The sequence below is a fragment of the Artemia franciscana genome, chromosome 8, assembly GCF_032884065.1.
Source record: "Artemia franciscana chromosome 8, ASM3288406v1, whole genome shotgun sequence".
Classification (NCBI taxonomy): domain Eukaryota; kingdom Metazoa; phylum Arthropoda; class Branchiopoda; order Anostraca; family Artemiidae; genus Artemia; species Artemia franciscana.
Window position 1 is genome coordinate 10,250,040 of NC_088870.1, and position 25,448 is coordinate 10,275,487.

Here is a 25,448-nt window from a genome sequence, read left to right on the forward strand (position 1 = left end):
TGGGAGTTGTCTTCTAGTTGCCTTGTCTGTCTCTAGCTGTCTTCCAATTTTGTTGGTCACTTAAAAAGGGAACTAGAACTTTTAATTTTCGTTAGAATGAGCCCTCTCGCGAAATCCTAGGACCACTGGTCGATACGATCACCCCTGGGGAAAACATATAAAAAAAAACAAGCAAATAAACACGCATCCGTGATCTTTCTTCTGGCAAAAAATACGAAATTCCACATTTTTGCGGATGGAAGCTTGAAACTTCTGCAACAGGGTTCTCGAATATCCTGAATCTGATGATGCGATCTTCATTAAGATTCTGTGACTTTTAGGGGGTTTTCCCTTTTTTTTCGAAAATAAGGTAAATTTTCTCAGGCCCTTAACTTTTGATGGATAGGACTAAACTTGATGAAATTTAGCCTATATATTTAAAATCAGCGTAAAAGTTCGACTCTTTTGATGTATGTATTGGTATCAAATTCTGGTTTTTAGAGTTTCGGTTACTATTGAGCCGAGTCGCTCCTTACTTACAGTTTTTTTTTACCACGAACTGTTTGATAAATTTAAATACGTTGACGTCACTAAATTTGATTGCGTGAAAGATTTGTTGTTTATTGTGCAATATGTAAAGTTTTTATTTTCGACTATCATTACTTTTTTTTATTTATTCTTTTGTTTTTTCTGAACTTTACTGTCTACTTTTCATCCATAGGAGTTTGTAATGTGAGTTTAAATCGTAGTTAATTTGAGACCTGCCTGGTTCATTTGGCAAACAACAAACAGTAGGCCTATGTAAAGTAAGCTCCTAACCCTATTTCTAGGGCTTTAATGAAAGAAAGGCTAATATGGTAATTAAGGCCGTATCTAGTGTGGAGGGGTAGGGGTTTGGTACCCCCACCCCCTCTCGAAGTTTTCCGACTTGTAAAAACATAACAGAGATGAATATAAACAAGTAAAAATTTGTTAGACCATCATAATTTTTTAAATGATGTTAGACCATCAAACATTTTTAGATCATTATGATTTTTTTATGTTTTTTTTCTGAACCTTTATCTAGACCAGTGGTTCTTAACCTTTTTTTACCCATGGACCCCTTTTCCCTTCTTTTTATCTTGGTGGACCCCTTCATAGCTATTGGACATAAGAACAATTGCCTATTCTTCACTAATGTAAATTTTAAGGTTTTAATTATCAAAGAAATAGTATACGATTAAGCTTTATTTTTAAATGAAAACTAATTTAATGCAAATGAAATATTCTACTATAATAATAATAATTATTATAATTATTACTATTATTGTGATAATAACTACAATATTACAATGTTTCATCCATGGGCAAGCAGCACAAGCTCATGGAGAGTAGAGCTCCTCAGGCAGTTTAATTCACTCCAACATTATGTAAACTGGATAAAAAAGGAGTTGAAATTAAGCGTGTGATTAAAAATAAGGAAAAGGCAAGTTTATTCAATGAGATCCCTGTGTTTGGTTCTTCTCGGCGAGTTTATTTATATTTGGTTTTTTCTGATAACATTTGAGAAACACGACTAAATCCCGCTTCAACAAGATAAGATGTAGGAAAAGCAATAACGTAGAACTGCACTTTCTCCCAGAGCAAAGGGTACTTTGTAGCAACATCAATTGTTTTCCATATATTGTACTTTTCATCTTTGAATTTTGCATGCATTATTTCATCACTTTGTATTTTGTTGAGGGGCTCTTGCAAAGATATGTCTATTTCGGTAACGTTAACTTCGAAAGGAATTGAAACCCAAATCGGTATATCCATCTCGAGCAGGTCACCAACCCGAGTTTGCATAACATCATGTATATTTTCCAAATATTCACCATATAATGCAAGATCTTCATCTAACAAATCACAGGTAACACAGGCCAAACAAGGAAACTGTTCAAGTGCACGACGCCTGATATTATTCTTATACAGCTGTAGTTTCCTTAGAAAAGCAGCAATAGCACTTTTACTAGATATCAGATCAGAATTGTTTTCTTGGAGCTGTTTATTAAGTGAATTAAATTTTTCAAATATATCTGATAATTAAAACACATCACATTTATTTGCAAGCAGTTTTGCTCCAAGTTGTGTGTCAGCAAGAAAGGAAACAATAGAATCCCAAAGTGCAATTAAGCGCCTAAGACAATTCCCCTTTGATAGCCATCTCACCTCTGTGTGTATTACAAGCCGCCCAAACTTTTCTCCATTTTGCTTACAGAATTCACGAAAAAGGTGGTCTCGAAGAGAATTTGAAATAATATGGTTGACTACTTTCATTACAACAGTAAGGGAATCATGCAGACATGTCTATCATGTCTACTATCATGCAGACATGCACTCATTTTCTTTGCAACTAAGTGTTGACGGTGTATCACACAGTGAACACATTATAAAGTGAATAGTAAATTACAGTAGACATTGAATTTTTAAAAATAAAGGGCGTTCTGAGTTTGTTTTCTTCGTGGACCCCCAAAATATCATTATGAACCCCCAATTTGTTGTGTTTTGTCTGTGGACCGCCGGAAATATTACATGGACCCCTAGGGTCCATGTGGACCCTGGTTGAGAACCACTGACCTAGACTATGCTTCCATAGGAGGTTGTGATGTGAGATTAACTTGTAGGTCTAAAGAGACCTGCCTGGTTTGTTTGGCAAACAATAAACTGTACGTAAATTAAGTTTCTATCCCAATTTCTAGGACTTTAATGAAAGACAGGCTGATAGGGTTAGGACACGTTTTATGGGTTAGGGATGACAAACTACCAAAGATTGCTATTTTCGACCCTTCATCTGGGGCCAAACATAAAGCAGGCCCTCTTTGAACGGGGTAGGAAGTTGCCTAATGGGAAGGTTTTAATAGAAATTGGACCTTATTGGAAAAGGGTACAGATTGAAGCTTTGAATGGATTAGAGTGAAGGAGGAGTTTGTGCAGCTGTTTTCGCCTTTGTTGACATCATGGCACTGCGGTGATTTGTTATTAGTAGTTGTAGTAAAGCGATCTGTAGCGGGCTCGTACAAATCACCTAAAAAATTATTGCACACAGTGGTGGATGACTTGTAAAAAGCGCAGTTGATTGGTGAACGAGTTTGTACAGTGTATGGTAGTGATACGCATTTACGCAGCAAAACGGTTTTAAAGTTCGTTTACTTCTTTTAATGCCCACTTGTTTCCACTTGGTTAAACTAGAATCAAATACTCAATTTCTCAGTTAAGAAGTTTACATGATTGACTGACTAAGATTTTACCTTAGGGCTGGGTGACTCAAATTTCTAAAACAAAGTGACAACATAACAAAAAAAGAAAAGAAATTAGGTAGCATCCCCCCCCCCCCTCTGGACTTGAAGAAAAATCGAAACAAATAATCTTCGTCGCCGAGCGGATGAATTTAAACGTTTATTTGACTTGATCATAAATGCTGAAAATTGGTAGGGATAATATTCTAACTACTACTACTCCTAAATACTCACTAAGCCACCTGATGCCAATGCAGTTACGCACGCTCATCCTCCATCCCAATCAAAGCCTCCCTTTCAAGCCCTCCCAAGAAGTTCTAATTTCCCTTAAATCTTTCCTAGTGACATCCTTAGAATAATAATATTCTGACAGTGTCATCATATCCTGTTTTGAGAAAATGAAATTTGTTTGAAAGATACCTCTCTTCGTCCTTCCTGTATTGTGTGTGCCTAGTTACCTTTTTTATCAGTAAGCTACTGCATTTGCTATGAATATCCAACTGTACCATTTCAAGGTTTTGTCACTTTCATTATTTGATTTTGTTATTCCTCTCTTTTCCAGTTTTCCACTATTAAAGAAGCATGAATGAGTTAGAAAGTTTGAGACAAGAGGCAGAGACTCTTAAGAATCAGATCCGAGTAAGTCCTTTTTTATTATATATATATCTATATATATAAATATATATATATATATATATATATATATATATATATATATATATATATATATATATATATATATATATATATATATATATATATATATATATATATATATATATATATATATATATATATATATATATATATATATATATTTATATATATAGATATATATATAATATATATATATATATATATATATATATATATATGTATATATATATATATATATATATATATATATATATATATATATATATATATACTGTTGTTATTATTTTTGTTGTTATATATTTTTAAATTTTTCCATTCTATTCTCTTCTCGTTTTATTGTCCGTATTATTAGCATTTTATTTATTTACCCTATGGGTATTATTTACGACAACGCTGTCATTGTTAGCCTAGAAGTGGTAAGTCAGTCAACCCGAATTTTGGATAATCAGTATTTTAAAAAGGTCTTCCAAACAAACGTTTTAACGCATTGTTCTAAGTTAAGCTATTTTTCTTGAAATAAGCCAAAGTGATGGACCTGGTAAAAAGGTTGAATTTACTGTATGAATTTTTTGGACGAAGGAGTTTAAAATCAAATTCGGAAATGAATATTGTGGTATCTAGGCAGTTCTAGATTTTCCAAAAAGAGAATATAGGCTATTTTTCTTGAATTAAAATATTCTCTGTTGGACTTATCTCTTTTGCATTTAACTCCTTAGTCAGCAGATAGTTTGAGCGTAATCAGTTTTGGAAGCGTTCTTTTATACAAGGTTTAGCATTGTTGTGTGTGTTCCTCATTGTTGTGTGTAATGTATTTTATCCCCATTAATATTATTTTGGTGGACTTGTCCTAAAGAAAATGACAAAGACTATGGGAGAGCAGGGAATCAAATGGGAAGGTAAAGCTTTTTAGACTTAAATTACGCAAATGTTTTGAGCATCCTATATAAAAGGTTAGCAAATTGAATGAATAATTGGAGGTTTTGAGAGTTCATGGTGCAGAGACAAAAAGCAGAGACTCTTAATAATCAGATACGATTAATTTTTTCTATTATTATTATTATTATATATAAATATATATATATATATATATATATATACTGCACTTTTCTATTACGGATTAAGGTCTTTTGACTCCTTGACTGTCATTCAGAGCCACAAAGTTGTATTTTAAGAGACCGTAGGTAATTTAATTAAATTTGGTGCTTTAATTGTCATTTTAAAAGCCAAACAAGGTGGTTATGTCAGGCTGAGACGAGTTCGACTTTTTTCCATCCTTATTTCTCACATGTTGTTTATGCTCGACTTACCATATACCGACTTAACAATTATAGTGTTTTAGTCTGTTTTAATTCTTCTTATGTATGCTTTAATTTATGCGGCGACAGTGAAAAATAAAATAAATGCATGAATGTAAATAAATGAATAAGACAAGTAGGAATTAGCCTTCCTAAGGTTATCCGAAACAGGAGTGCCAATTGGGAAGGCAGGGGAGGTACCCCCCAAAGACTTTTGAACTGTCTTTTTTGTGTTTCCATTTAAAAAAAAATGAAAAAAAACCAAAAATGACTCCCCTCCTAAATTTTTGAAAATACCCTTTTTATTTGTATTTTCATTAAAAAAATGGGAAAAAAATATTTTGCCCCTCCCTACATTTTTGTGAATTGGTCCCTACATGTTCGTTCGGATCCCATGGTCCAAAGGGTGTTGATAACTTGCTAAGCTAAATGCAATTTCTAGCTTTAACTTCACTCTAAAACGTTTTCCCCTCTAAAAAAATTCCCAGTTGCCCCCTTTTTCCAAAAGTGTTGGCAGCGCGCACCTGTACTTGCCATTTTGTAATTTATTTCGCTATCCAGGCCTATGCATCAGTATGGAGTATTGCACACCACTAGTCTCTTATTGTGTCCCTCCATGGTTTGTTTATTTCTTTTGGAACTAACAGGAAGTATCTTCGTCTGCCAATTCTAGCAATTAAAGCTTTATCATTGCGCCGTGCATTCCTCTCAAAGTCCTTTCTTCATTGATATATTTACGTAATCTGTGAAAAAATCACTTCCCTGTTATCAAAAAGTGTATCCCTCGTTTATCCATCAGTGTGTAAAGGTGCCATGACATGGTAACCACAGTTTTGCTATTAGGGGGGAGGACCAAGGACGTAGCCAGAGGGTTTAAGTGATCTGAAATCTCTACAATACCCTCTTAGGAAAATCTTGTGGGGAAAATAATCATTATACACGAAAAAGCTTAAAATGAACTACTGTGAAAGCTAAGATCCTTTAGAAGAAGTTTTTGTTTACCCCCTCTTTGAATCATGGATTCCATGGCCAAGACATAGACCAGATGTTTGCCATATCCCGTACCGTAATATGGCCACCAAGTTCTTATGGTTGTGGTTGTAACAGACCAGAGCTGTGTTTAGGTTAATAATGTTGAGTTTGGTCAGGCCCTAATATATATATATATATATATATATATATATATATATATATATCTATATATAAAAATAAATTGTCTGTCTGTGTGTCTGTCTGTGGATCAGGTGACGTCATGTTTCTGTGTTGACTGACGTCATGAAATTAGTTGTCGTCATTTTTGCTTTGACGGTGACGTCATTCAAGATATTTAAGACATATGTTCACGTAGAAATCTATTAATGTTTAAGTTTACAATGACTGATGAACTTACAATGGCAAAAGCCGATGAAGATGCTCAAAGAGTCTATGCCAAAAAACTTGCTGCTGATAGAGAAAGTCAGAAAAGAAACCGTGCCGAGGAATCAAAAGAACAGCAAGGAAACAGGCTTGAGGCTAAAGAACGCAAAACCGCGCAGTTAGATGAAGATCCACCTGGACAGCGAGAGTCAAAACATATCAAAACTGAAAATGATAGCGATGATGATTGGGTTTGGGATTTTGACTTGGATAAGGTCATCAATGCCTACCAGATTTTAGTTAAAAAAACAAAAGTTCGGCGATATGTATTTCATAGTGAAGCCAGTCAGTCGACGGCCAACCTACCATCTTCAAAGATACCACGATAGGAAGACTCTACACCGTTCACCCCAATCAACATGAATGCTTCTTTCTACGCCTGCTTTTGGTGAATGTACCCGGTCCGACATCCTTTGAGTATTTGAGAACTGTAAACGGTACTATACTACATGACACTTACCGTAGTGCATGTCAAGCTCTGAATTTATTGAAGAATGACCAACACTGGGATAACTGCATCAATGACGCGTGCGAAACGTCAACCCCAAGTCAAATTCGTGCATTGTTTCGCATCATTTTAACAACTTGCTCTCCATCAGCTCCTACAGAGTTATGGGAAAAATATAAGTCAAAAATGTCCGAAGATATACTCCATCGAAAACAGTTAGAGACGTCAGATATGACTTTTGATTTTACATCAGAAATTTATAACTACACTTTAGTTATTATAGAAGATTTGTGCGTACGTATGGCAAACAAACCTCTTCAGGATTTGGGAATGCCTTCACCTAACCGTATCGCTGCTGTTTCGACATGTGTAGAATTGGATCGTGAACAAAGTTACAGTACGAGTGATCTATTGTCGTATGTACAAAATAACATTTCCAAGTTAACGTCGGAACAAAAAGACATTTATGATACGATAATGCATTGTGTCGATAACAACGTTGGAGAAATTTTCTTTTTGGATGCGCCAGGAGGTACTGGTAAAACGTTTGTGATAAAACTGATTCTGGCATCAATTCGATCTAAAAATGATATAGCGTTGGCAATTGCGTCGTCCGGAATAGCCGCAACATTGCTGCCTGGTGGAAGAACTGCTCATTCCGCTTTGAAATTGCCTCTGAACTTGCATTCTACAGAAACTCCCACGTGCAATATTTTCAAATCATCTGGGATGGGTAAAGTATTGCAGCAATGCAAACTTATTATTTGGGATGAGTGCACAATGGCACACAAAAAATCGCTCGAGGCTCTGGATCAATGCTTGAAAGATTTGCGAGGGAAGTCGAAACCCTTTGGCAGCACCTTAATATTGCTTGCGGGAGATTTCAGGCAAACATTACCTATAATACCTAGATCAACTCCTGCAGACGAAATGAATGCTTGCCTGAAAAATTCTAATTTATGGGCACACGTAAAAACATTAAAATTAACTACAAATATGCGTGTCCGATTGCAAAACGATGACTCTGGTCAAACATTTTCAGATCAATTGCTGGCAATGGGAAACGGAAAGCTCCCAGTAGACTCAATTTCAGGACGTATACAACTACCTGCTGATTTCTGTAATTTAGTGACGTCCAAAAATGAATTGATTGAAAAAGTATTTCCGAATATTCTAAAAAATTATAAAAATAATAAATGGCTAAGTGAAAGAGCGATTCTCGCACCCAAAAATATAGACATCCACGAAATCAACAATATTGTTTTGACCAAGATTCAAGACCAGGCAGTCCTTTACAAGTCAGTCGACACAGTTTTGGAACCAAATGAAGCGGTTAATTATCCATCTGAGTTTTTAAATTCCATAGATCTTTCAGGGTTTCCACCACACGTGCTACAACTAAAAATAGGCGTACCAATAATATTGTTACGTAACATAAACCCACCAAAGCTTTGCAATGGCACTCGACTTGCCGTAAAAAAAAACAATGGAAAACCTAATAGAGGCCACAATCCTGACAGGGCCTTTTGAGGGTGAGGCTGTTCTTATTCCTCGCATTCCCATGATTCCAACAGATCTGCCTTTTCAATTTAAAAGATTGCAATTCCCAATTCGATTAGCATTTGCAATCACCATTAACAAAGCTCAAGGTCAATCATTAGAAAAATGTGGTATTGATCTTAATACTGATTGTTTTTCCCATGGACAATTGTACGTTGCATGTTCGAGGGTCGGTAAACCTGACAATCTATTTATATGCAGCGAGAATTGGACAGCGAAGAATGTTGTATATTCGCAAGTTTTACGCAGTTAATTTGTATTTCGGAACCAAATGAAGCGGTTAATTATCCATCTGAATTTTTAAATTTCATAGATCCTTCAGGGTGTCCACCACACCTGCTACAACTAAAAATAGGCGTACCAATAATACTTTTAAGAAATATCAACCCACCAAAGCTTTGCAATGGCACGCGACTTGCCGTAAAAAAAAAACAATGGAAAACCTAATAGATGCCACAATCTTGACAGGGCCTTATGAGGGTGAGGCTGTTCTTATTCCTCGCATTCCCATGATTCCAACGGATCTGCTTTTTCAATTTAAAAGATTGCAATTCCCAATTCGATTAGCATTTGCAACCACCATCAACAAAGCTCAAGGGCAATCACTAGAAAAATGCGGTATAGATCTTAATACAGATTGCTTTACCAATGTACAATTGTATGTTGCATCTTTGAGGGTCGGTAAACCTGACAATCTATTTATACGCACAGACAATGGGACAGCGAAGACTGTTGTATATTCACAAGTTTTACGTAGTTAATTTGTATTGTATCTATCTATCTATCTATCTATATAAAAACGAGTTGTGTGTATGCATGTTTGTTTGTTTGTAAAAAGAGCGTTTGCATATGACGTCATTATTAGTACATACGGCTTTGTATATGGACAGACAATGGGAATGTTGTATATTCGCAATTTTTACGTAGTTTGAAACACATATATAAATCTATCTATATTCACAGGTGGGACACAGGGACACAACTACAATGGCGCGTAACTAATATGGCGCGTAACGACTTACGCGCGCGGGGGGGCTTGGGGGGGCGCGAAGCGCCCCCACCAACTAGGTGTTGGGGTGGCGCGAAGCGCCACCCTAACAGCTAGTATATATATATAAGTTGTCTGTGTGTGTGTCGAGTGACGTCACTGTCCGCATATGACGTCTGAATTATTTCATCACATACCAATTAAAAAACGAATGTATTCAAGCCGAAGTAGCTCAGTTATATAACTACCTGTGTTGGCGCAGTGGGTTGGACTTTAGCGTGGTAATACGAGACCCAGAGATAGAACCATGCTGCAGGAATGCACTACAGGGCCGACGCAGGGACCTAAGTAGTGAAGAAGCGTCGTTAATCCGATACAAATACAGTAGCTCAGTTGGTAAAGCGTTATGTTCCAGGTTCTAGGTCCGAGAGGTTCCAGGTTCGAACCTTGGCTTTAGCATTAATACAAAAGAAGAAAAAAAAACTAAAAAAGTTAAAAAACTAAAAAAAACTAAAAAAAAGGTAAAAATGTAAAAAAAAACTAAAAAAAACTAAAAAAGTTAAAAAACTAAAAAAAAAACTAAAAAAAAGGTAAAAAAGTAAAAAAAAAAACTAAAAAAACTAAAAAAGTTAAAAAAAACTAAAAAAATAAAAAAGTTAAAAACTACAAAAAAACTAAAAAGAAAAAAAAACTAAAAACTAATAAAAAAACTAAAAACTGAAAAAGAAAAAAAACTCACAAATAAAGGAGTAAAAGAAAACTAAAAAAAAATTAAAATAAAAATAAAAAAGTTAAATGTATTCAAGCCGAATTAGGTGAGTTGGTAAAGCGTTATGTTGCAGGTTCTAGTGCGAGAGGTTCCAGGTTCGAACCTTGGCTTTAGAATTAATACAAAAGAAGAAGAAAAAAACTAAAACTAAAAAAAAACTAAAAAACATGTAAAAACTACTAAAAAAACTAAAAAAAAATAAAAAAGGTAAAAAACTAAAAACTATAAAAGAAAAAAAACTAAAAAACTAAAAAAGGGTAAAAACAGCAAAAAATCTAAAAAAAAAAATACTAAAAACTAATAAAAAACTAAAAACTGAAAACGAAAAAAAAACTAAAAAAAGGAAAAAAAATGAAAAATAAAGGAGAAAAAGAAAACTAAAAAAAATAAAAATAAAAAAAAGTAAAAACTACAAAAAAAAAACTTAAAAGAAAAAAGAAAAAAAACTAAAAAGCTAAAAAAAAGGTAAAAACCAAAAAAAAACTTTAAAAAAAGAAGGAAAAAAACAAAAAAATTATTTCATCATATACCAATTCAAAAATGAATGTATATACAGACAGGGACACAGGGAATATAAATGACAACCGGGGCACTCAAAGAGAAATTACAGACCGGGACACCGGACACAAATGACGATTGGGACGTGTGTGTCGACTGACGTCATGTGTGTGTGTCGACTATAAATGACGACTGGGACACAGGGACACAACTGCAACGGGGACGCCGGGGGGCACAGGGGGATATATAAATGACTATGGGGACACAGGGAATGTTTGATTAGCAATCACCATCAGCAAAGCTCAAGGGTAATCATTAGAATAATGAGGTATAGATCTGAATACGGGTTGTTTTTCCCATGGACAATTATATGTTGCATATTCAAGAGTAGGTAATCCTGACAATCTATTTATATGTTCAGACAATGGGACAGCGAAGAATGTTGTATATTTGCAAGTTTTACGTAGTTAAAAACATATATATATTTATATATTTTCAAATGCATCTTACTGAGTTTGAGATTTTTGAGCGGTCTCAGCAGGGTTTTATGATCTCTTCTGTAAGTCATGGTATTCCCGTTAAAACATCAAGGTCGTCCTTTTCGGCCTACCCTTTAGGGTCAAACGGGAAACAGGTCGTCCCCGAATGGAGTGGGAGAAGGTTGCAAGGTATGATTCGATGGAAATTGGAACTTCTTGGGAGGTTGTAAAGAGGGAGGCTTCTAATAGATCGGAATGGAGGAGTATCGTGAGTAGGTGTATTGGCCTCAGGCGTTTTTTTTGCTGCACTGAGTCATTAGTAGCAGTAGTAGCGTTTGGATTTACCATCAGTTATTCATAAAAAGTTGTTAATTCGCTGCGTTAAATATTTTTATGTTTAATTATCTGAAAGAAGATTACAGTTTTACATAGTAAAAAAAAGGCCGATAAAATATTTTTCACACCTTTTGTTTGTCCCTAAATCGGAAAAGGTTCGGACAAGAAATTTTCAGTTGTTTCCCCTCTCAATGATTTTAGTATGTTATAAGCTAAAATTATTTCAAAGAAAAGTAAACAGTGAAATTAGAAACTAAAACCTTAAGCGAACAAAAATATATTAATATATTAAGGCAACCGAATGTAAATTATTATGGATGAATAAATGAAGCTTAAAAGGAGCAGAAATGAGAATCAATAGTCGGGTCAAACTTTAAACTTACAGAAATTACCATGATTAAAACGCTGACTAAATCCAGGGAGAGAAAAAAAAGGTATTTCGGGCATTCACCGGTGAATGTCGACATTCATCAATTTGCGGACATTTACGGTAACATATAAAATATGTAAAGATTGAAAATTAAGTGAGCCTGAACCTGTAAATTTGTATCTTCATTGAGGTTCCGTTGGCGCTCTCTAAGGGCTCTGTAATTTTCTAGCTGAACAGAGAAATTAGAAATTCAATTGTTCTGTGGTACGAGTCGGTACATCTATAATTTTTCTTCTGAAGTTTGTTCTCTCATTGAGACTCCTTTGTCCAGTCTTACCTGGAAAGCTTCGAGTTGATTGGGGACAAACGATGTTTGGCTCTTTTTAGGGTGCGATGAGTCGATATAACACAATTTTTTCGAAATATTTTCCCTCTCAGGTTCGCATTGCCAAAAATAAATACCCAGTTAGTTGCCAGGCGACTGGAGACGAACAGAGTTTGGCCTTTTTAGGGGTGGCATGAATCCAAACAACCCAATTATTTTGTGAATATTTTTCCTCTTAGGAAAACTTAGTAACTCGCATAGCTGCTTTTCCTTACGTGGATAAGTAGCGACAATTGTATTTATTATATTTGGTGGTGGTTTTTATTTGTTTTTCGATTAGTTTTCTTTTAATTTTCTATCTTGTGCTAAAGACGCCTTGTTTTATACAGGCGAAATATCCGCGTTGTTTTAGTCTTTTAATTTTACTGGCCGTCGTCTCGTTTGAAGTTTTCTTTTTTAGAGTTTTATCTCTCTTGATTGTTTATAGTAACATATTAGCGTTGCCTTCGTAAAGAGCCACTTGCCTTCTACTTATAATTATCTTTTTTGTCTTACAGTCAACTCTGTATCTAAGGCCTGACTGTGAAAACTTGGGAAAGGGTTTATACAGCCGGAAACTGAAAGTTCTAACGCTCTTTTTGAGGACCAAAAAGTAATTGAAGGGGATCCACCATCTTTCTTGTACCTCTGGGTGCTAGGATGCACTAGGGGTTAGATGCTGGTTGCCCAATGGTATCAGATCAACCATTCAGAAACAAAGCGTTATCTCAAAACTTAGACCTTATAGCTGAAACAGTTGTTTCTCTTTTTCGAAAATCAGGCAAAATTTTCAGGATCGTTACTTTTGATGGGCAACATTAAACTTAATAATTTTTACATATTTGATATCAGCATAAAAAAACAATTCTTTTGACGTTTCTTTATTTTTTTTAAATGAAAACTCTGTTTTTTCAAGTTCCAGTTACCATTGAGCCTACCTAGTCGCTTCTTACTTAGGCTACAGTTCGTTACCACAAACTGCTTGATAGAGAGGCTTCTAAAATGGGAAACGCTTAAGCAGCCTTTAGTAGTATGACTTTAAAAAAAAAGTGATGAAGACTGTTTAAACTATTGAATTTTAACCCTTAGTTTTCTTTATTGCACCCCCTCATTTGTGGAAGGATTAAGCTCAACTTATTCTATGGCGACATCTGTAAATATTTCTTCTTCTTGATTGAATTAATATGGAGACGCTTTTGCATATTCTCATCACCGGAATCGAATTTCGATCCCTGCTGTGGGCTGCTTCAGCTGAGTTTGAACTGTGGTCTCCATACATGTATATAGGACTAGCTGTTCAAGTCTTTCTCTACAGCTAAGAATTGTTTACAAATTTCTCTAATTGGATTGCTTTAGCTATTTAATTTTTTTTTTTTAATAATCGAAGCTTCACTCTTAGGTCATACGTGGTTTGTGAATAGGTGTAGTATTAGCAGATTCCCAATTTTTGACTTATCAAGATAAGAAAGACTCAAAAAGAAGAAACCTCAGTAATAGCTTAATGTCATTGTGAAATAGGCTTTAGTATGGTTTGGGATGGGGGTTATGATATTATCATAGATGTCAGCCATATGCGCTGGATTTTATTATTTATTTTTGGGGGGAAGGGAAGGTGAAAATCCGAAAAGTGAAAAAAGAAAGAAACAACTGATGAAATGTAAAAAAAAATCAAGGACAACATCTGAAAATTCGTCATCTTGACATTTGGGAGAGGGTCGTGAACCTTATTTTTTTTATTAATCTAAAAAAGGAAAATCCATAAAAAAATTATATATATATATATATATATATATATATATATATATATATATATATATATATAATAAATTATGCCCAGATTATAAATGCTTTTGTTTCAAAACACCGTCATATTGTGTGCCATAAATTTATCTAAATAACCAAATCGCGGCTTGTCACCGTTTCTTTTTAGATTTTGGGGAACTTATCCATATTTTATTCTGAAGTTAGAAAAAGATGCCTTCCGATGAAAAGAGTCCATGCTAAAATGCGATTTCCTTGATTTTCAAAGTGGAGGACCAATTAAGTATTTTAGTCTAAGCTAAATTGATTGACTGTACCAGAATTCGTATTCTTCGGTATTTTCGTTCTTTATGGGCTGAAATTCATGTTCTGTGTCCCTGAACAACAGAAAATATCACCTTTTTCGTGAAGTGGTCTCTTTTGTTAATCAAAAGCGGCACTATATGTTTAGATATCCGATCAAATGAGCCTTCTTCTGATTTTCTACGAACAATATGATCACTCTTGGGGAAAAACGGAAGAAAAGGAAACACATCAGTGTTACTTGTGTGGAAATATGGTTTTCCTTGTTCTTCAAGGTGAAGGCCTCTTAACCTCTGATCAAGGGTTTTCGGCAATCGCAATTTCAATGATGTTTTTTTTTTTTTGTTTGTTTTTTTTTAGTTCCATTGGGTGTCATTTTTAGGGGATTCAGGCTCTTTAGGAATTCTTAAAGATTCCTTTTCGCAATTCTAAAATAACGTTCAGTTTAATCTGAACGAGCATTGCTATTTAAAAGGTTCGGCTTCATTGGACGTTGGTTTGCTCTTTACTAGGTTGCACTTATTGCTGCAACCGTGATAGAGTATCTGCACATCTAAAGTTTCGTAATAGTCTATAATTCTGCGATAAAAATTTCGTTTCTGCAGTTACTGCTAGTTTCTAATGAAACTCGGTATTTCAATAACCGAGTAAACTGCGACTTTGTTCTGGTACTGGTTCTTGCCACTCAAGGGGGCACTAGAAATCGAAAAATCAAGTCACTTGACATCCATCTGGACTATCTTCGGACACCGATTAGACAGAATCGTCGATGGAGGAAAAACAAAACCTTAGATAAATAGAGAAATACACATCTTATAACAAAAGCCATGCGTAAAAACATTTTTGATGTTGGAATTCTTTTTTTTTCTCTTTCAAATATTCCACTAATTATTTTTGATTTATGTGGGTTCTGAATAAATATTATTGTTATATCCTGACGAAATATATAGACATAAATCCTCATAATTGATTATATATTGCTTTCAGTAAAGCAAAGGTTAAAATTTATTATGAAAAGCTGGTGACTTATCGGGGAGAGAAGCCCCTTGATACTTGAGTAATTTTACGACTTGATACATTTACAATTTTACGACTATTGCATAAGAAGTTGCTACACGGTCCAAGTTTTAATGTTGATTTTTACTTTCACGAGAAAATACTTTTTTTCGTTCTTTCATTATTATTATATACTGACGAAATATATAGACATAAATCCTCATAATTGATTATATATTGCTTTCAGTAAAGCAAAAGTTAAAATTTATTATGAAAAGCTGGTGACTTATCGGGGAGAGAAGCCCCTTGATACTTGAGTAATTTTACGACTTGATACATTTACAATTTTACTACTAATGCATAAGAATTTACTACACGGTCCAAGTTATAAAATGCTAAAAACTGTAATAGTTTTTCGTATTATTAGTCCAAATGTATAAGGGATCAAAATATTAGTTTTTTTTCCTTAGTCAGAACTTTAAACCTAATCACTTAAATTGTTTTGGTATGACCATCGATTTTTAACTCGCCATTTGTCATTCGTTGCCTTCAGTCATCAGTTTGGCAGTGTTATTCTAAAGAAGATTCATTCCGACACTGTTGCCGAGTTCATTCTTTTTCCTTTTAGGTTTTGCCTGTGTTCTCGTTCAGAGAGCATATTGAATCCATCGGTATTATTTTATCGATGAGTTTCGTTTCCCTTAGAAACCTAAGTCTGGTCTTTCTACGAGTTCTCTCTCTCACTCACCCCGTGACATTTGACGGTTATCCGAGTTTTTGGGAGCGGATGGAAATAGTTACTATATGATGTCGGGAAGCCATGAATAACAATTGTTTGGATAGGAAAAGACATTGAATTTCCCTTTGATGGCCAGAACTTAAGGAAAACGGATGCTGTAACTAGCGTCAAAACTATCTTGATGGAAAATAAATGACTAGGCTCTGAGTGATTGGAGGTTTATGAAGTATTAGAACAAGGTTGCTAAGTCAAAATTGAAAACATTGTTATCAAACAGTTCGTGTAAGTGAGGAGTGACCCGGCTCAATAGTAACCGAAACTCGTAAAAACTGAATTTTGGTATCAATAGATACCTCAAATTGGATTTTTATGCTGATTTCAAATATATAAGTTTAATAAAGTTTAGTTTCACCCATCAAAAGTTATAGCCTGAGAAAATTTGCCTTATCTTCGAAAAAAGGGGAAAACATTCATAAAAGTCATAGAATCTTAATGGAAATCACACAATCAGATTCAGCGTACCAGAACACCCTACTGTAGAGGTTTCAAGCTTCCTTCTGCAAAAATGTGGAATTTCGTATTTTTGCCAGAAGAAAGATCACGGATGTGTGTTTATTTGTTTGTTTTTTGTGTTTTTTTTTTTGTTTTTTTCCCCAGGGATGATCCTATCGACCCAGTGGGCCTAGAGTATCACGAGAGTGATCATTTGAACGGAAATTAAAAGTTCTAGTGCCCTTTTTAAGTCACCAAAAAATTAGAGGGCAACTAGGCCCCCTCCCACGCTGAGTTTTCCCCAAAGTTACCGGATCAAAATTATGAGATAGCCGTTTTGTTTAGCATAGTCGAAAAATCTAAAAGATATGTCTTTGAGGATGACTTGATCCCCCACAGCCCCCGGGAGAAGGGTTGCAAGCTATGTACTTTGCCCATTGTTTACATATAGTATTGGTTATTGGGAAGTATACAGATGTTTTCAGGGGGGCGGGTTTCTGGCGGGGGGTCAGGGGAGGGGCTTTTGTGGGAGGATCTTTCCATGGAGGAATTTAGATGGGGAAGAGTATTTTTCCATGAAGGGGTCGCCGGATTTCCCAGCATTATTTAAAGAACGATCAGAAATTAAATTAAAAAGAACATGTTTTTTCAACTGAAAGTAAGGAGCAAGATTAAAAACTTAAAACGAACAAAAATTATTGCGTATATGAGGGGCTTTGCCCCCTCGTCAATTCCTCGCTCTTTACGCTAAAGTTTTTTTTAGTACTTTCAAGAGCTATTTTAATTAAACGGCCTTTGTGATTCACGGGTCATTCTTAAAGAATTGGAACAAAATTCGAACTTTAGCGTAAAGAGCGAGGTATTGACGAGGGGACGAACTCCCTAACATACGTAATAATTTCTGTTCGTTTTAAGTTTTAATGTTGTTCATTACTTTCAGTTTAAGAAAACTTTTTTTTTGTTTTAATATCCTGAATAAAAGGGCGTATCTTTAGTTAATTTCAGTTAATTTTTATTAATTTCAAATGAGAGAAACAATAATATTTTACGCTTTTGAATGGAACCGTTTTTTTTTTTTTTTTTTTTTTTTTTTTTTTTTTTTTTTTTTTTTTTTTTTTTTTTTTTTTTTGTTCAAAATCTTTAAAATTGCAGTTCGTTGCTAAATAATTCAAAATTATTTTGCAACAGATAGATATACAGATATACATTTATTAAAAATAGAAAACAAGCAATATTCGCCTTTCGCCTGCCAAGAAAGGCAATAAGCTTGGAAGGGCAAGAGAGGTCATCACTTTGACTCTTTGTCGCAACTCTACTTTTAAAAAAATAAAAAAAAACTTTAGCGTAAAGAGCGAGGCGTTGAGGAGGGGACAACCCCTTTCATATACGGAATAATGAATGAATGAATGAACTATATTACCATTAAAGTATAAAAACACACAAAGTACGGAGTATTATAAATAAATAAACAAAAGCAAATACGATAAACAGCGAAGAAAAAAAAAATTCAAACTAACAAAAGACAACATGGACTAATCAACCAGTATCAATATGGAAAAAAGGCTGCAGAGGGTCATAAACGTGAATAAAGTTGACAGTCTTTTTACATAAATCGTCACTGGAAGACCGAATCCGAGAAGGCACATCTACTATACCAAATCGAGCAATTATTTTTTTGTTTCGGTGCCATCTAGGAAGCAGGAGGAGAAATTTGCAATATCTGAAATAAGCCGTACTTAGAGTATGTCGATCTTTCTTACGAAACAGATGAGCCATGCCTGATAAAAACAAAAGCACAGGGGCGCAATAAGCATTATAAATCATGCACAAACCGTTGCGGTTGTAACGGCTTTTGTTTGGGGATATTTTTCCGTAAGCGACGCGTAGGTTTTTCACGGCTTGATTTACTAGGGATGAACAGGTAGTGGAAAGTGTTGGGCCGAAACACAGACCAAGCCAACTAATTAAAGAAGAACATGGCAGAATTGCAGTCCCAGCAACGAATGGAGCGACCGCATAAGGGCTATTAAAACAAATAAACTCGCATTGAGACGCATTAACTGACAGTCCAATCTTAGATAATTCATTGGTTAATATAGTAAAATTAGAAAGCAATCCACGGCGAGTCCGGGCAACAAGAAGAACGTCATCTGCATATGCAATAGAAGACAAACCAGTATTACCGTAAAAAACAGAACTTCTAAGGGGACGCAGGCACGATGCAAGCACGCATTTAAATATACTAGGAGACAATACGGCACCTTGCCGAACTCCCTTATTAATTTTTACTGGGTCAGATATTTGGCCATTCCAGGTAACTTGAATTTTAGACTTTGAATACCAAGAAGACAATAAACTTAGTACGGAAGGATTAACACCTGAAGACGCAAGGGAAAATAGAGCCTGAGAGTGCACAATATTATTGAAAGCTCCAGAAATATCAACAGTAAGACAGTATAAAGACATTTTAGCTTTTACGGCATCTTTCATGAGTCGGCTTAAAACATGATGTGCATGGGAGCAACCGAAACTTTTCCGAAAACCAAATTGAAAAGGCGTAAAATTACAATTCGACTCAATTTCTGGTAGTAACAAATGTTCAAGCAACTTACTTAAGAAACACGATACTGTAATGGGACGATAATTCACACATGACGTGGGGTCCTTGCCTCGCTTTTGAATAGACGTTACATGGCCACAAAGGAAACTATCAGGAACAAGCGACTGTGCTAAGCAAGACTGGAAAAATATTTGTAGATGGTTAAGTAGAGCAGGACAATCATAAGCAAAAAATCGGTAATTTCTGTTCGTTTTAAGTTTTAATGTCGCTCCTTACTTGCATTTAAAAAAACTTGTTTTTTTATTTAATTTCTGAACGTTTTTTAATTAATGTATGTTTTAATTTTGACTCACCGCACATGAATAAATAAAACGAAATTTAAATTTCGTCAATACCTCGCTCTTTAAGCTAAAGCTTGAATCAACTATTTGTAGTTTGAGTATAAGCTTCCGAAGGTGGAAAATCCTGATGGGCATTATTAGGCTACACCAATTAAGACGGATCTTTAGGAACACAGTAACTAATTCACGGAAAGTTTAAGATGTGCCCTTTAGATTTGGACAAGAAGAAATGCGACTAGCTTTTCAAAGAGTTCTTGATAACGAACTATAAGTAAGGAGTGATGCGGCTCAATAGTAACCGAAACTAAAAAAAAAACAGAGTATTGATAACAATAGATACATGAAAGGAATCGAATTTTGATGCTTGTTCAAAATATAAAAAATTCATCAAGTGTAATAATACCCATTAAAAGTTACGAACCTGGGTAAATTTGCCTAATTTTCGAAAAAAGGGGGCAAACAACCAACAAACATCAAGTGATCTTAATAAAAATCACACCATCAGATTCAGCCTATCAGAGAACCTTACTGCAGAGGTTTCAAGCTACTATATACAAAAACGTAGAATTTTGCATTTTTTACCAGAACAATGACCACGAGTGCGTTTTTTTTCTGGGGTGATTGTATCGAACCAGTGGTCCTAGAGGGTCGGAAGAGGGCTTATTTGATCGGAAGTCAGAAGTTCCAGTGCCCTTTTGAAGTAACCGAAAATATTGGAGGGCACCTAACTCCCTTCTACGCACCTTTTCCCCCTAGGTCAGCTGATGAAAATTTTTAAGGCAGCCATTTTGTTCAGCATAGTCGAAAGATCTAGTAACTTTCCCAGTAACTATGAACTTTCCCCATTGTTTACATATAGTATTGGTTACTGGGAAGTGTACAGATATTTTGGGGGTGATTTTCCTGGTGGGGGAAACGTGGGAGGATCTTTCTATTGAGAAATTTTCATGGGGAAAGGGAATCTATGGAGGGGGAGCCGAATTTCCCTGCATCATTTAAAAAACGATCAGAAATTAAATAAAAAAAGTTTTTTCAATTGAAAGTTAGGAACAATACTAAAATTTAAAACGAACAAAAATTATTGCGTATATGAGGGAGTTGTCCCCTCCTCAATACCTTGCTCTTTACGTAAAAGCTTTTAGAACTATTCAAAAGGTTTATTGTTCTAATAGATATTTTTAAATGATTTGAACAAAAAGTCAAACTTTAGCGTATAAATTGAGGTATTAACTTGGAAACTGTAAACTTTTCAAACTTGGAAAGTTGTAAAACTTGGAAAGTTTTAGTGAGAGAGTCGAAAGATGTTCATTCTAAGAATCGGAATGGCGGGCCTCAGAATTTGTAGTTGATCTCGCTCAGTGTAATGCAGAATAAGTGTGAATTCATGTTGACATCCCCCGGTAAGGTTGATATATATGACCTTCACCAAAGTGCATGTTGATTTAAGACAGTAGTATAAGGATAAAGTTTAATAAATAAAAAATGATTAGAGAAAATAAGGGGACTGTAGAAATACCGTACGCTTTGGTTTGAAATCTTAGATTTTGCGGCATAACAGAAAGCCAGATCACTTTTTTCTCCAAACTTCCCCTTTGAGGAATTACTCCTTAGTTGACACCTTTGTTCTTTACAACAGTGTTTTTAACTAATATTTCAAGGTAATGATGAAGAAAATATCCGGTGAAGTAATTTCTTTCTCTTACAATGTATTTTACACATCACAGGAATTGATCCCTGGATGTACAATATGCAACAACAACAACTAAGAACTACAACATTGTCACATAGGCTGTTGTAAACATTACTGTAAAATTCTGTTCGCTGTTATAAACAAAATTTAGAAAAGAGGTATCATCATTCTTTTGTGAGGTATTTTGAACTTGCTGATGCTTAAAGAGTCTGAAAAGATAGATACTATTGGATTCAAATCAGCAGTTATCCATGTGTTCTTTGTTGTAAACTGTCTGGCTTGTAAACTCGTTCGTTGTAAACTGCCAGACTTGCAGGAGAGTCCAAGCAATCGTAGTTTTTAATGGTTGGCTCAAAAGCATCTTCAGAGGAAGTATGATTGATTTTTAGGTTGGTTTTGAGTATAAGCTAAATTTTCTACATTTTAGCTTCCGAAATTTCTTCTTTAAGACTGTGTCAAGGGCAAAATGTCTTGCAAGGAGTAAGAGTTATCATGGAACTATTCCTAAGTCATCCTATAAGAAGGTCATGCACAACTTTGTGCTAAGCCTCAAGAAATGGCGGGAGCTTATTAGGGTCCTCTCAAACATCTGCTCTTGAATGAATCTACTCTATGATTCTCAAATCTTAATATTTTGATTTAGATTTAATGAACTAGTTGCATTGACAATCTCGTTCTATTTTTGCTCAAAACGAAGAAAAAAAAAGTGTTGAAATCTGGGCCTTCGTTTTTTACCATCCTGTAGTATAGGATTATCTTTTCGCAAAATGTACGTACCATGATAACAATATTAATGATACTGTACATTATATTGGTACCCATCCGCACCTGTCTAAACATTCAGGAGGGTGTCAGTTTTTTTTCTGGAGAGGGTTGAAAACACGAGATAAGGGCATTTTTGGGCTACTATTTTTCAGGAGGATTTCTTAGAACTGTATTTGCAAATAGTGAGGACATGGACATATGCTGGAGGTGAATGCAAATAATCATTTCGAAAAAATCTTCTCTGTTTGTAACATCCCACAATTTTGTTTCGATTTATTTATTGTTATATGTTGCCTAGCCTTTTTTTTTCTTACTTTCAAACTAATTCGTTCGGTATTTTTCAATTGTCAAAGTATTTGTCCCTTGAAAACCGAATCCTTCGCATAGAACGTATTTTGCACAAAATATCATAGACAAATGTTAAACTTCCTTAAAACCAGTGCTCTCACTTTGTTCCTACCAGATTTTCGTTGTGTCAGTTTAAAATCCTGAAAATTCCGACACCCGACCACAGAAAATCAGACTTTTCTGGCACCACACTGGTCTAAAATTGAAAAAATATCCAACTCCAAGTGAAAAATATGGTAATATTCCGTCGCATAGGATTTTTGTTTCCGAGACACGCTTTTACACTCGTCTGTCCCACGACTCCTCCTTCCTCAATTGTGGCATACATATGTTTACCATCCCCCCCCCCCAAAAAAAAAAAAATCACACCTTGTTCACACTCACTTTTATTCTTTTCAATCTCATATATTTTAAAGAAATTTACATAAAATCCTTTTTTCCTCAAACAGAAAAGTAAACTTTCATCATTTTTTCTTACCGGACTTGACCAGTCATGCCAGACTTGACCTGCATAATTGAGGTAAGGGTCACACATTTGAGCGAGTTCCTATGGTCTGTTTTAAGGTCTTTCAAGATTGAAAAGAACCGTTCCACAATAACGTTCGAAAATGGCAAGATCAGAAGGTACTGGAAAATGCAGACTTAGAGAACTTTTGAGTACCATTGGGTGATTTATTGATGCCACGTGACGCCACAAATCATAGACATGTGTCACATTTAAAAGATCAAAAAGCTGTAAACTCCGCCATTCTTCCCCTATTTTTCTTCCATCCCTTGACGGTGCACTATAAATCTGTAGAATCCTTTGCAGAAGACCAATTGTGCCTATATCTAAAGTTTTCGTAGGGTAATGCATTTCGCACAACGTAAACAGTTCGTCTTCAAACAAGAATCGCTTCTTGATCTGCTTCACCATTTTCACATATAACGTACGAGCACGTTCATAAATCACTTTCACTTCATATTCATCTGCTTTTGCACTCGGATTTGACTGCAAGGTCTAAAGAGACTCGTGAGCTGCCATCCCCAAGTATATATCCTCAGCTTGGAGGTATTCACTTGCTTTGTCAGGGTCGAGATTTAAAGGCGAGGTTGATCTAATGTAGCTAGTTTTCATGAAATCCATGGTCAGTTTTCTCAGAGGTATCTCAACCTCTAATTTCATTTTGTGGAACAAAGGTTTTTCGCTTTCAAAAAAAACGTTACAATTTGTTAACAGCTCCAGCACATAAAGCTGGAGCTCAAGCTGAATCCGAAATGGTGGATTCTTTAGGGTTTGCAATACCCTGACATCTGCGTGAGTGGGATCCTCTGCTGCCACTCCCTGAAAGTAGATAAACGCACATCCAAGAGACAGCCAACGTGTCTGACCTGTGGCAATCACATGCAAGACTGGGGTGTCCGTAAATTTCTGATGCAATTCGAACTTGGAGCGCCTGAGTAAGTTTCTGACCTTCAAAACAATTTGATAGTCAGTAAAGTCCCGTAAATTTAGTTCCCCCGACTAAGTTCAGTATAACAAGTGCCGTTGTTTTTCAATTGTCATGAAAGATTGTTGCTGGAATGAAATAGTAAAACCTACAATTCTATTGCGCCCAGACCCAAATTGCTTACTTCTGTCTCTAGACACAACATTTGAACCTGTCTCTAGCCATATTAGCGCAGCTCTCTTGTGCTTTGTTGATAATAGCAAGCTAAGTTATTTGATCTTTCTTGTCTAATCTTATACTGACAAAGAGTCTCACCTTAACTTTCCTTAGGTTTGATCCCAAATTAGCAGCAGCAGCAAAACTTTCACCTTTCTTAAGCTAGAGGTAGGTTTTTTAATAACTAAAGGGACGGCCCACTAATTTTGCTAGTTTGAAAATCCTTCTCGAGTAAAAAAAAGAAAAGAAAATCTAGAACAATTAATAATCGGAAAAATATCCATTTTTACTCAAGATCCGACAAAACTCTGAATTCTGACACGATTATTTTTTTTGCGACAAGAGGGCCAAAAATTCGACTAATTCAGTAAAAACTGACATAAGGGAAGCACTGCTTAGAACAATAACTATTAAGGTAACTAACCCTGCTACTTATACGCACCAACTCTTCGTGATATGACCAATATTGGTGTCTAAAGATTTATAATAAAAAAAAATATTTTTCAGTTTTTATTACACTGACAAAAATAAAAGAAGTGCCTTAATTTGGTCTCAGGTGCTGTCTGCACCTGCTTAATTCTGTTATACGCTTTTGTTGATGTCAACACTGACTCTTTAAGTCAGTGTGTATTTGTTAGTTAAAGAAAAACTTAGGTCATCTTAACGCATCGACTCAATGGGCACTTGCCAAGGGGGTGCTTATTAACATAGTAGGCCCGTGAACATGGCCGTACCTACTAATATAGTGAAACAAGTGCAGTTCCCCTGACTGAGTTCATTATAACAAGTGTCATTGTTTATGATATTAGGATCCTTCATCGCGATAAAGATAGCGAAGAAAGTCGTATTTTTTTATATGTTCAGTGTTGTTTAGTATTTCTCATTTTAATATTAATTCTTCATGAATTATTTTTGTACCCTTTTACTAATTTTTTTTTTGCCAAAAGTGTACGCAAACGAAACCATTCGGGTCCGCTATAATTGAAAAACAAGATTTGTATGACTTTTTTCCACCATTTTATATTCTTCTTATGCTTTTCCTATTTTGATACTATTTTTAGACTGACTTGAAATCCACCGAATTGTTAACTACCCTATTCCCTCTATTAAACAAGTTCGTGTGTTCATGTGTTCTGGTGCACCCATGCACTTGATCCCGTTTAGAAATATAGCCGCCCGGCAGTTTTTTTCGTTGTTTTTTTTTTTAGTGAGATGCAATTATTTAGTTAAAAAGGAGGGTAATTAAGGGTAATTAGATTTTTCAGTAAATATAATGAAATTCTTTGTTTCGCAGGATAAACAGTCGTTGGATTGTTGATAAATGTTCTGGTTTAAACAAACAGGGAAGCTATAACTCCGAAATTTTCTCATACATCGGAAGTTGGCCACAA

General features: G+C 35.2%; 2 protein-coding genes across 4 annotated transcripts in view; one reads left to right on the top strand and one right to left on the bottom strand.

Annotated features, from left to right (window-relative positions):
• Positions 1-25,448, top strand: part of LOC136029964 (guanine nucleotide-binding protein G(I)/G(S)/G(T) subunit beta-1) — a 112,472-nt gene that overhangs the window by 30,623 nt on the left and 56,401 nt on the right. For all 3 annotated transcript variants that reach the window (XM_065708520.1, XM_065708522.1, XM_065708521.1), the window contains exon 2: positions 3,799-3,875. In XM_065708520.1, the coding sequence (XP_065564592.1) occupies positions 3,819-3,875 (57 nt within the window). In that variant the 5' untranslated portion in view covers positions 3,799-3,818. The remainder of the gene's footprint in view (positions 1-3,798; positions 3,876-25,448) is intronic.
• LOC136030607 (SCAN domain-containing protein 3-like) lies at positions 1,492-3,745 on the bottom strand. The gene is made up of 2 exons (XM_065709675.1): positions 3,695-3,745; positions 1,492-2,001 (listed from the first exon to the last, which is right to left on the bottom strand). Exons 1-2 carry the CDS (start codon positions 3,743-3,745, stop codon positions 1,492-1,494), a joined length of 561 nt encoding a protein of 186 aa, XP_065565747.1.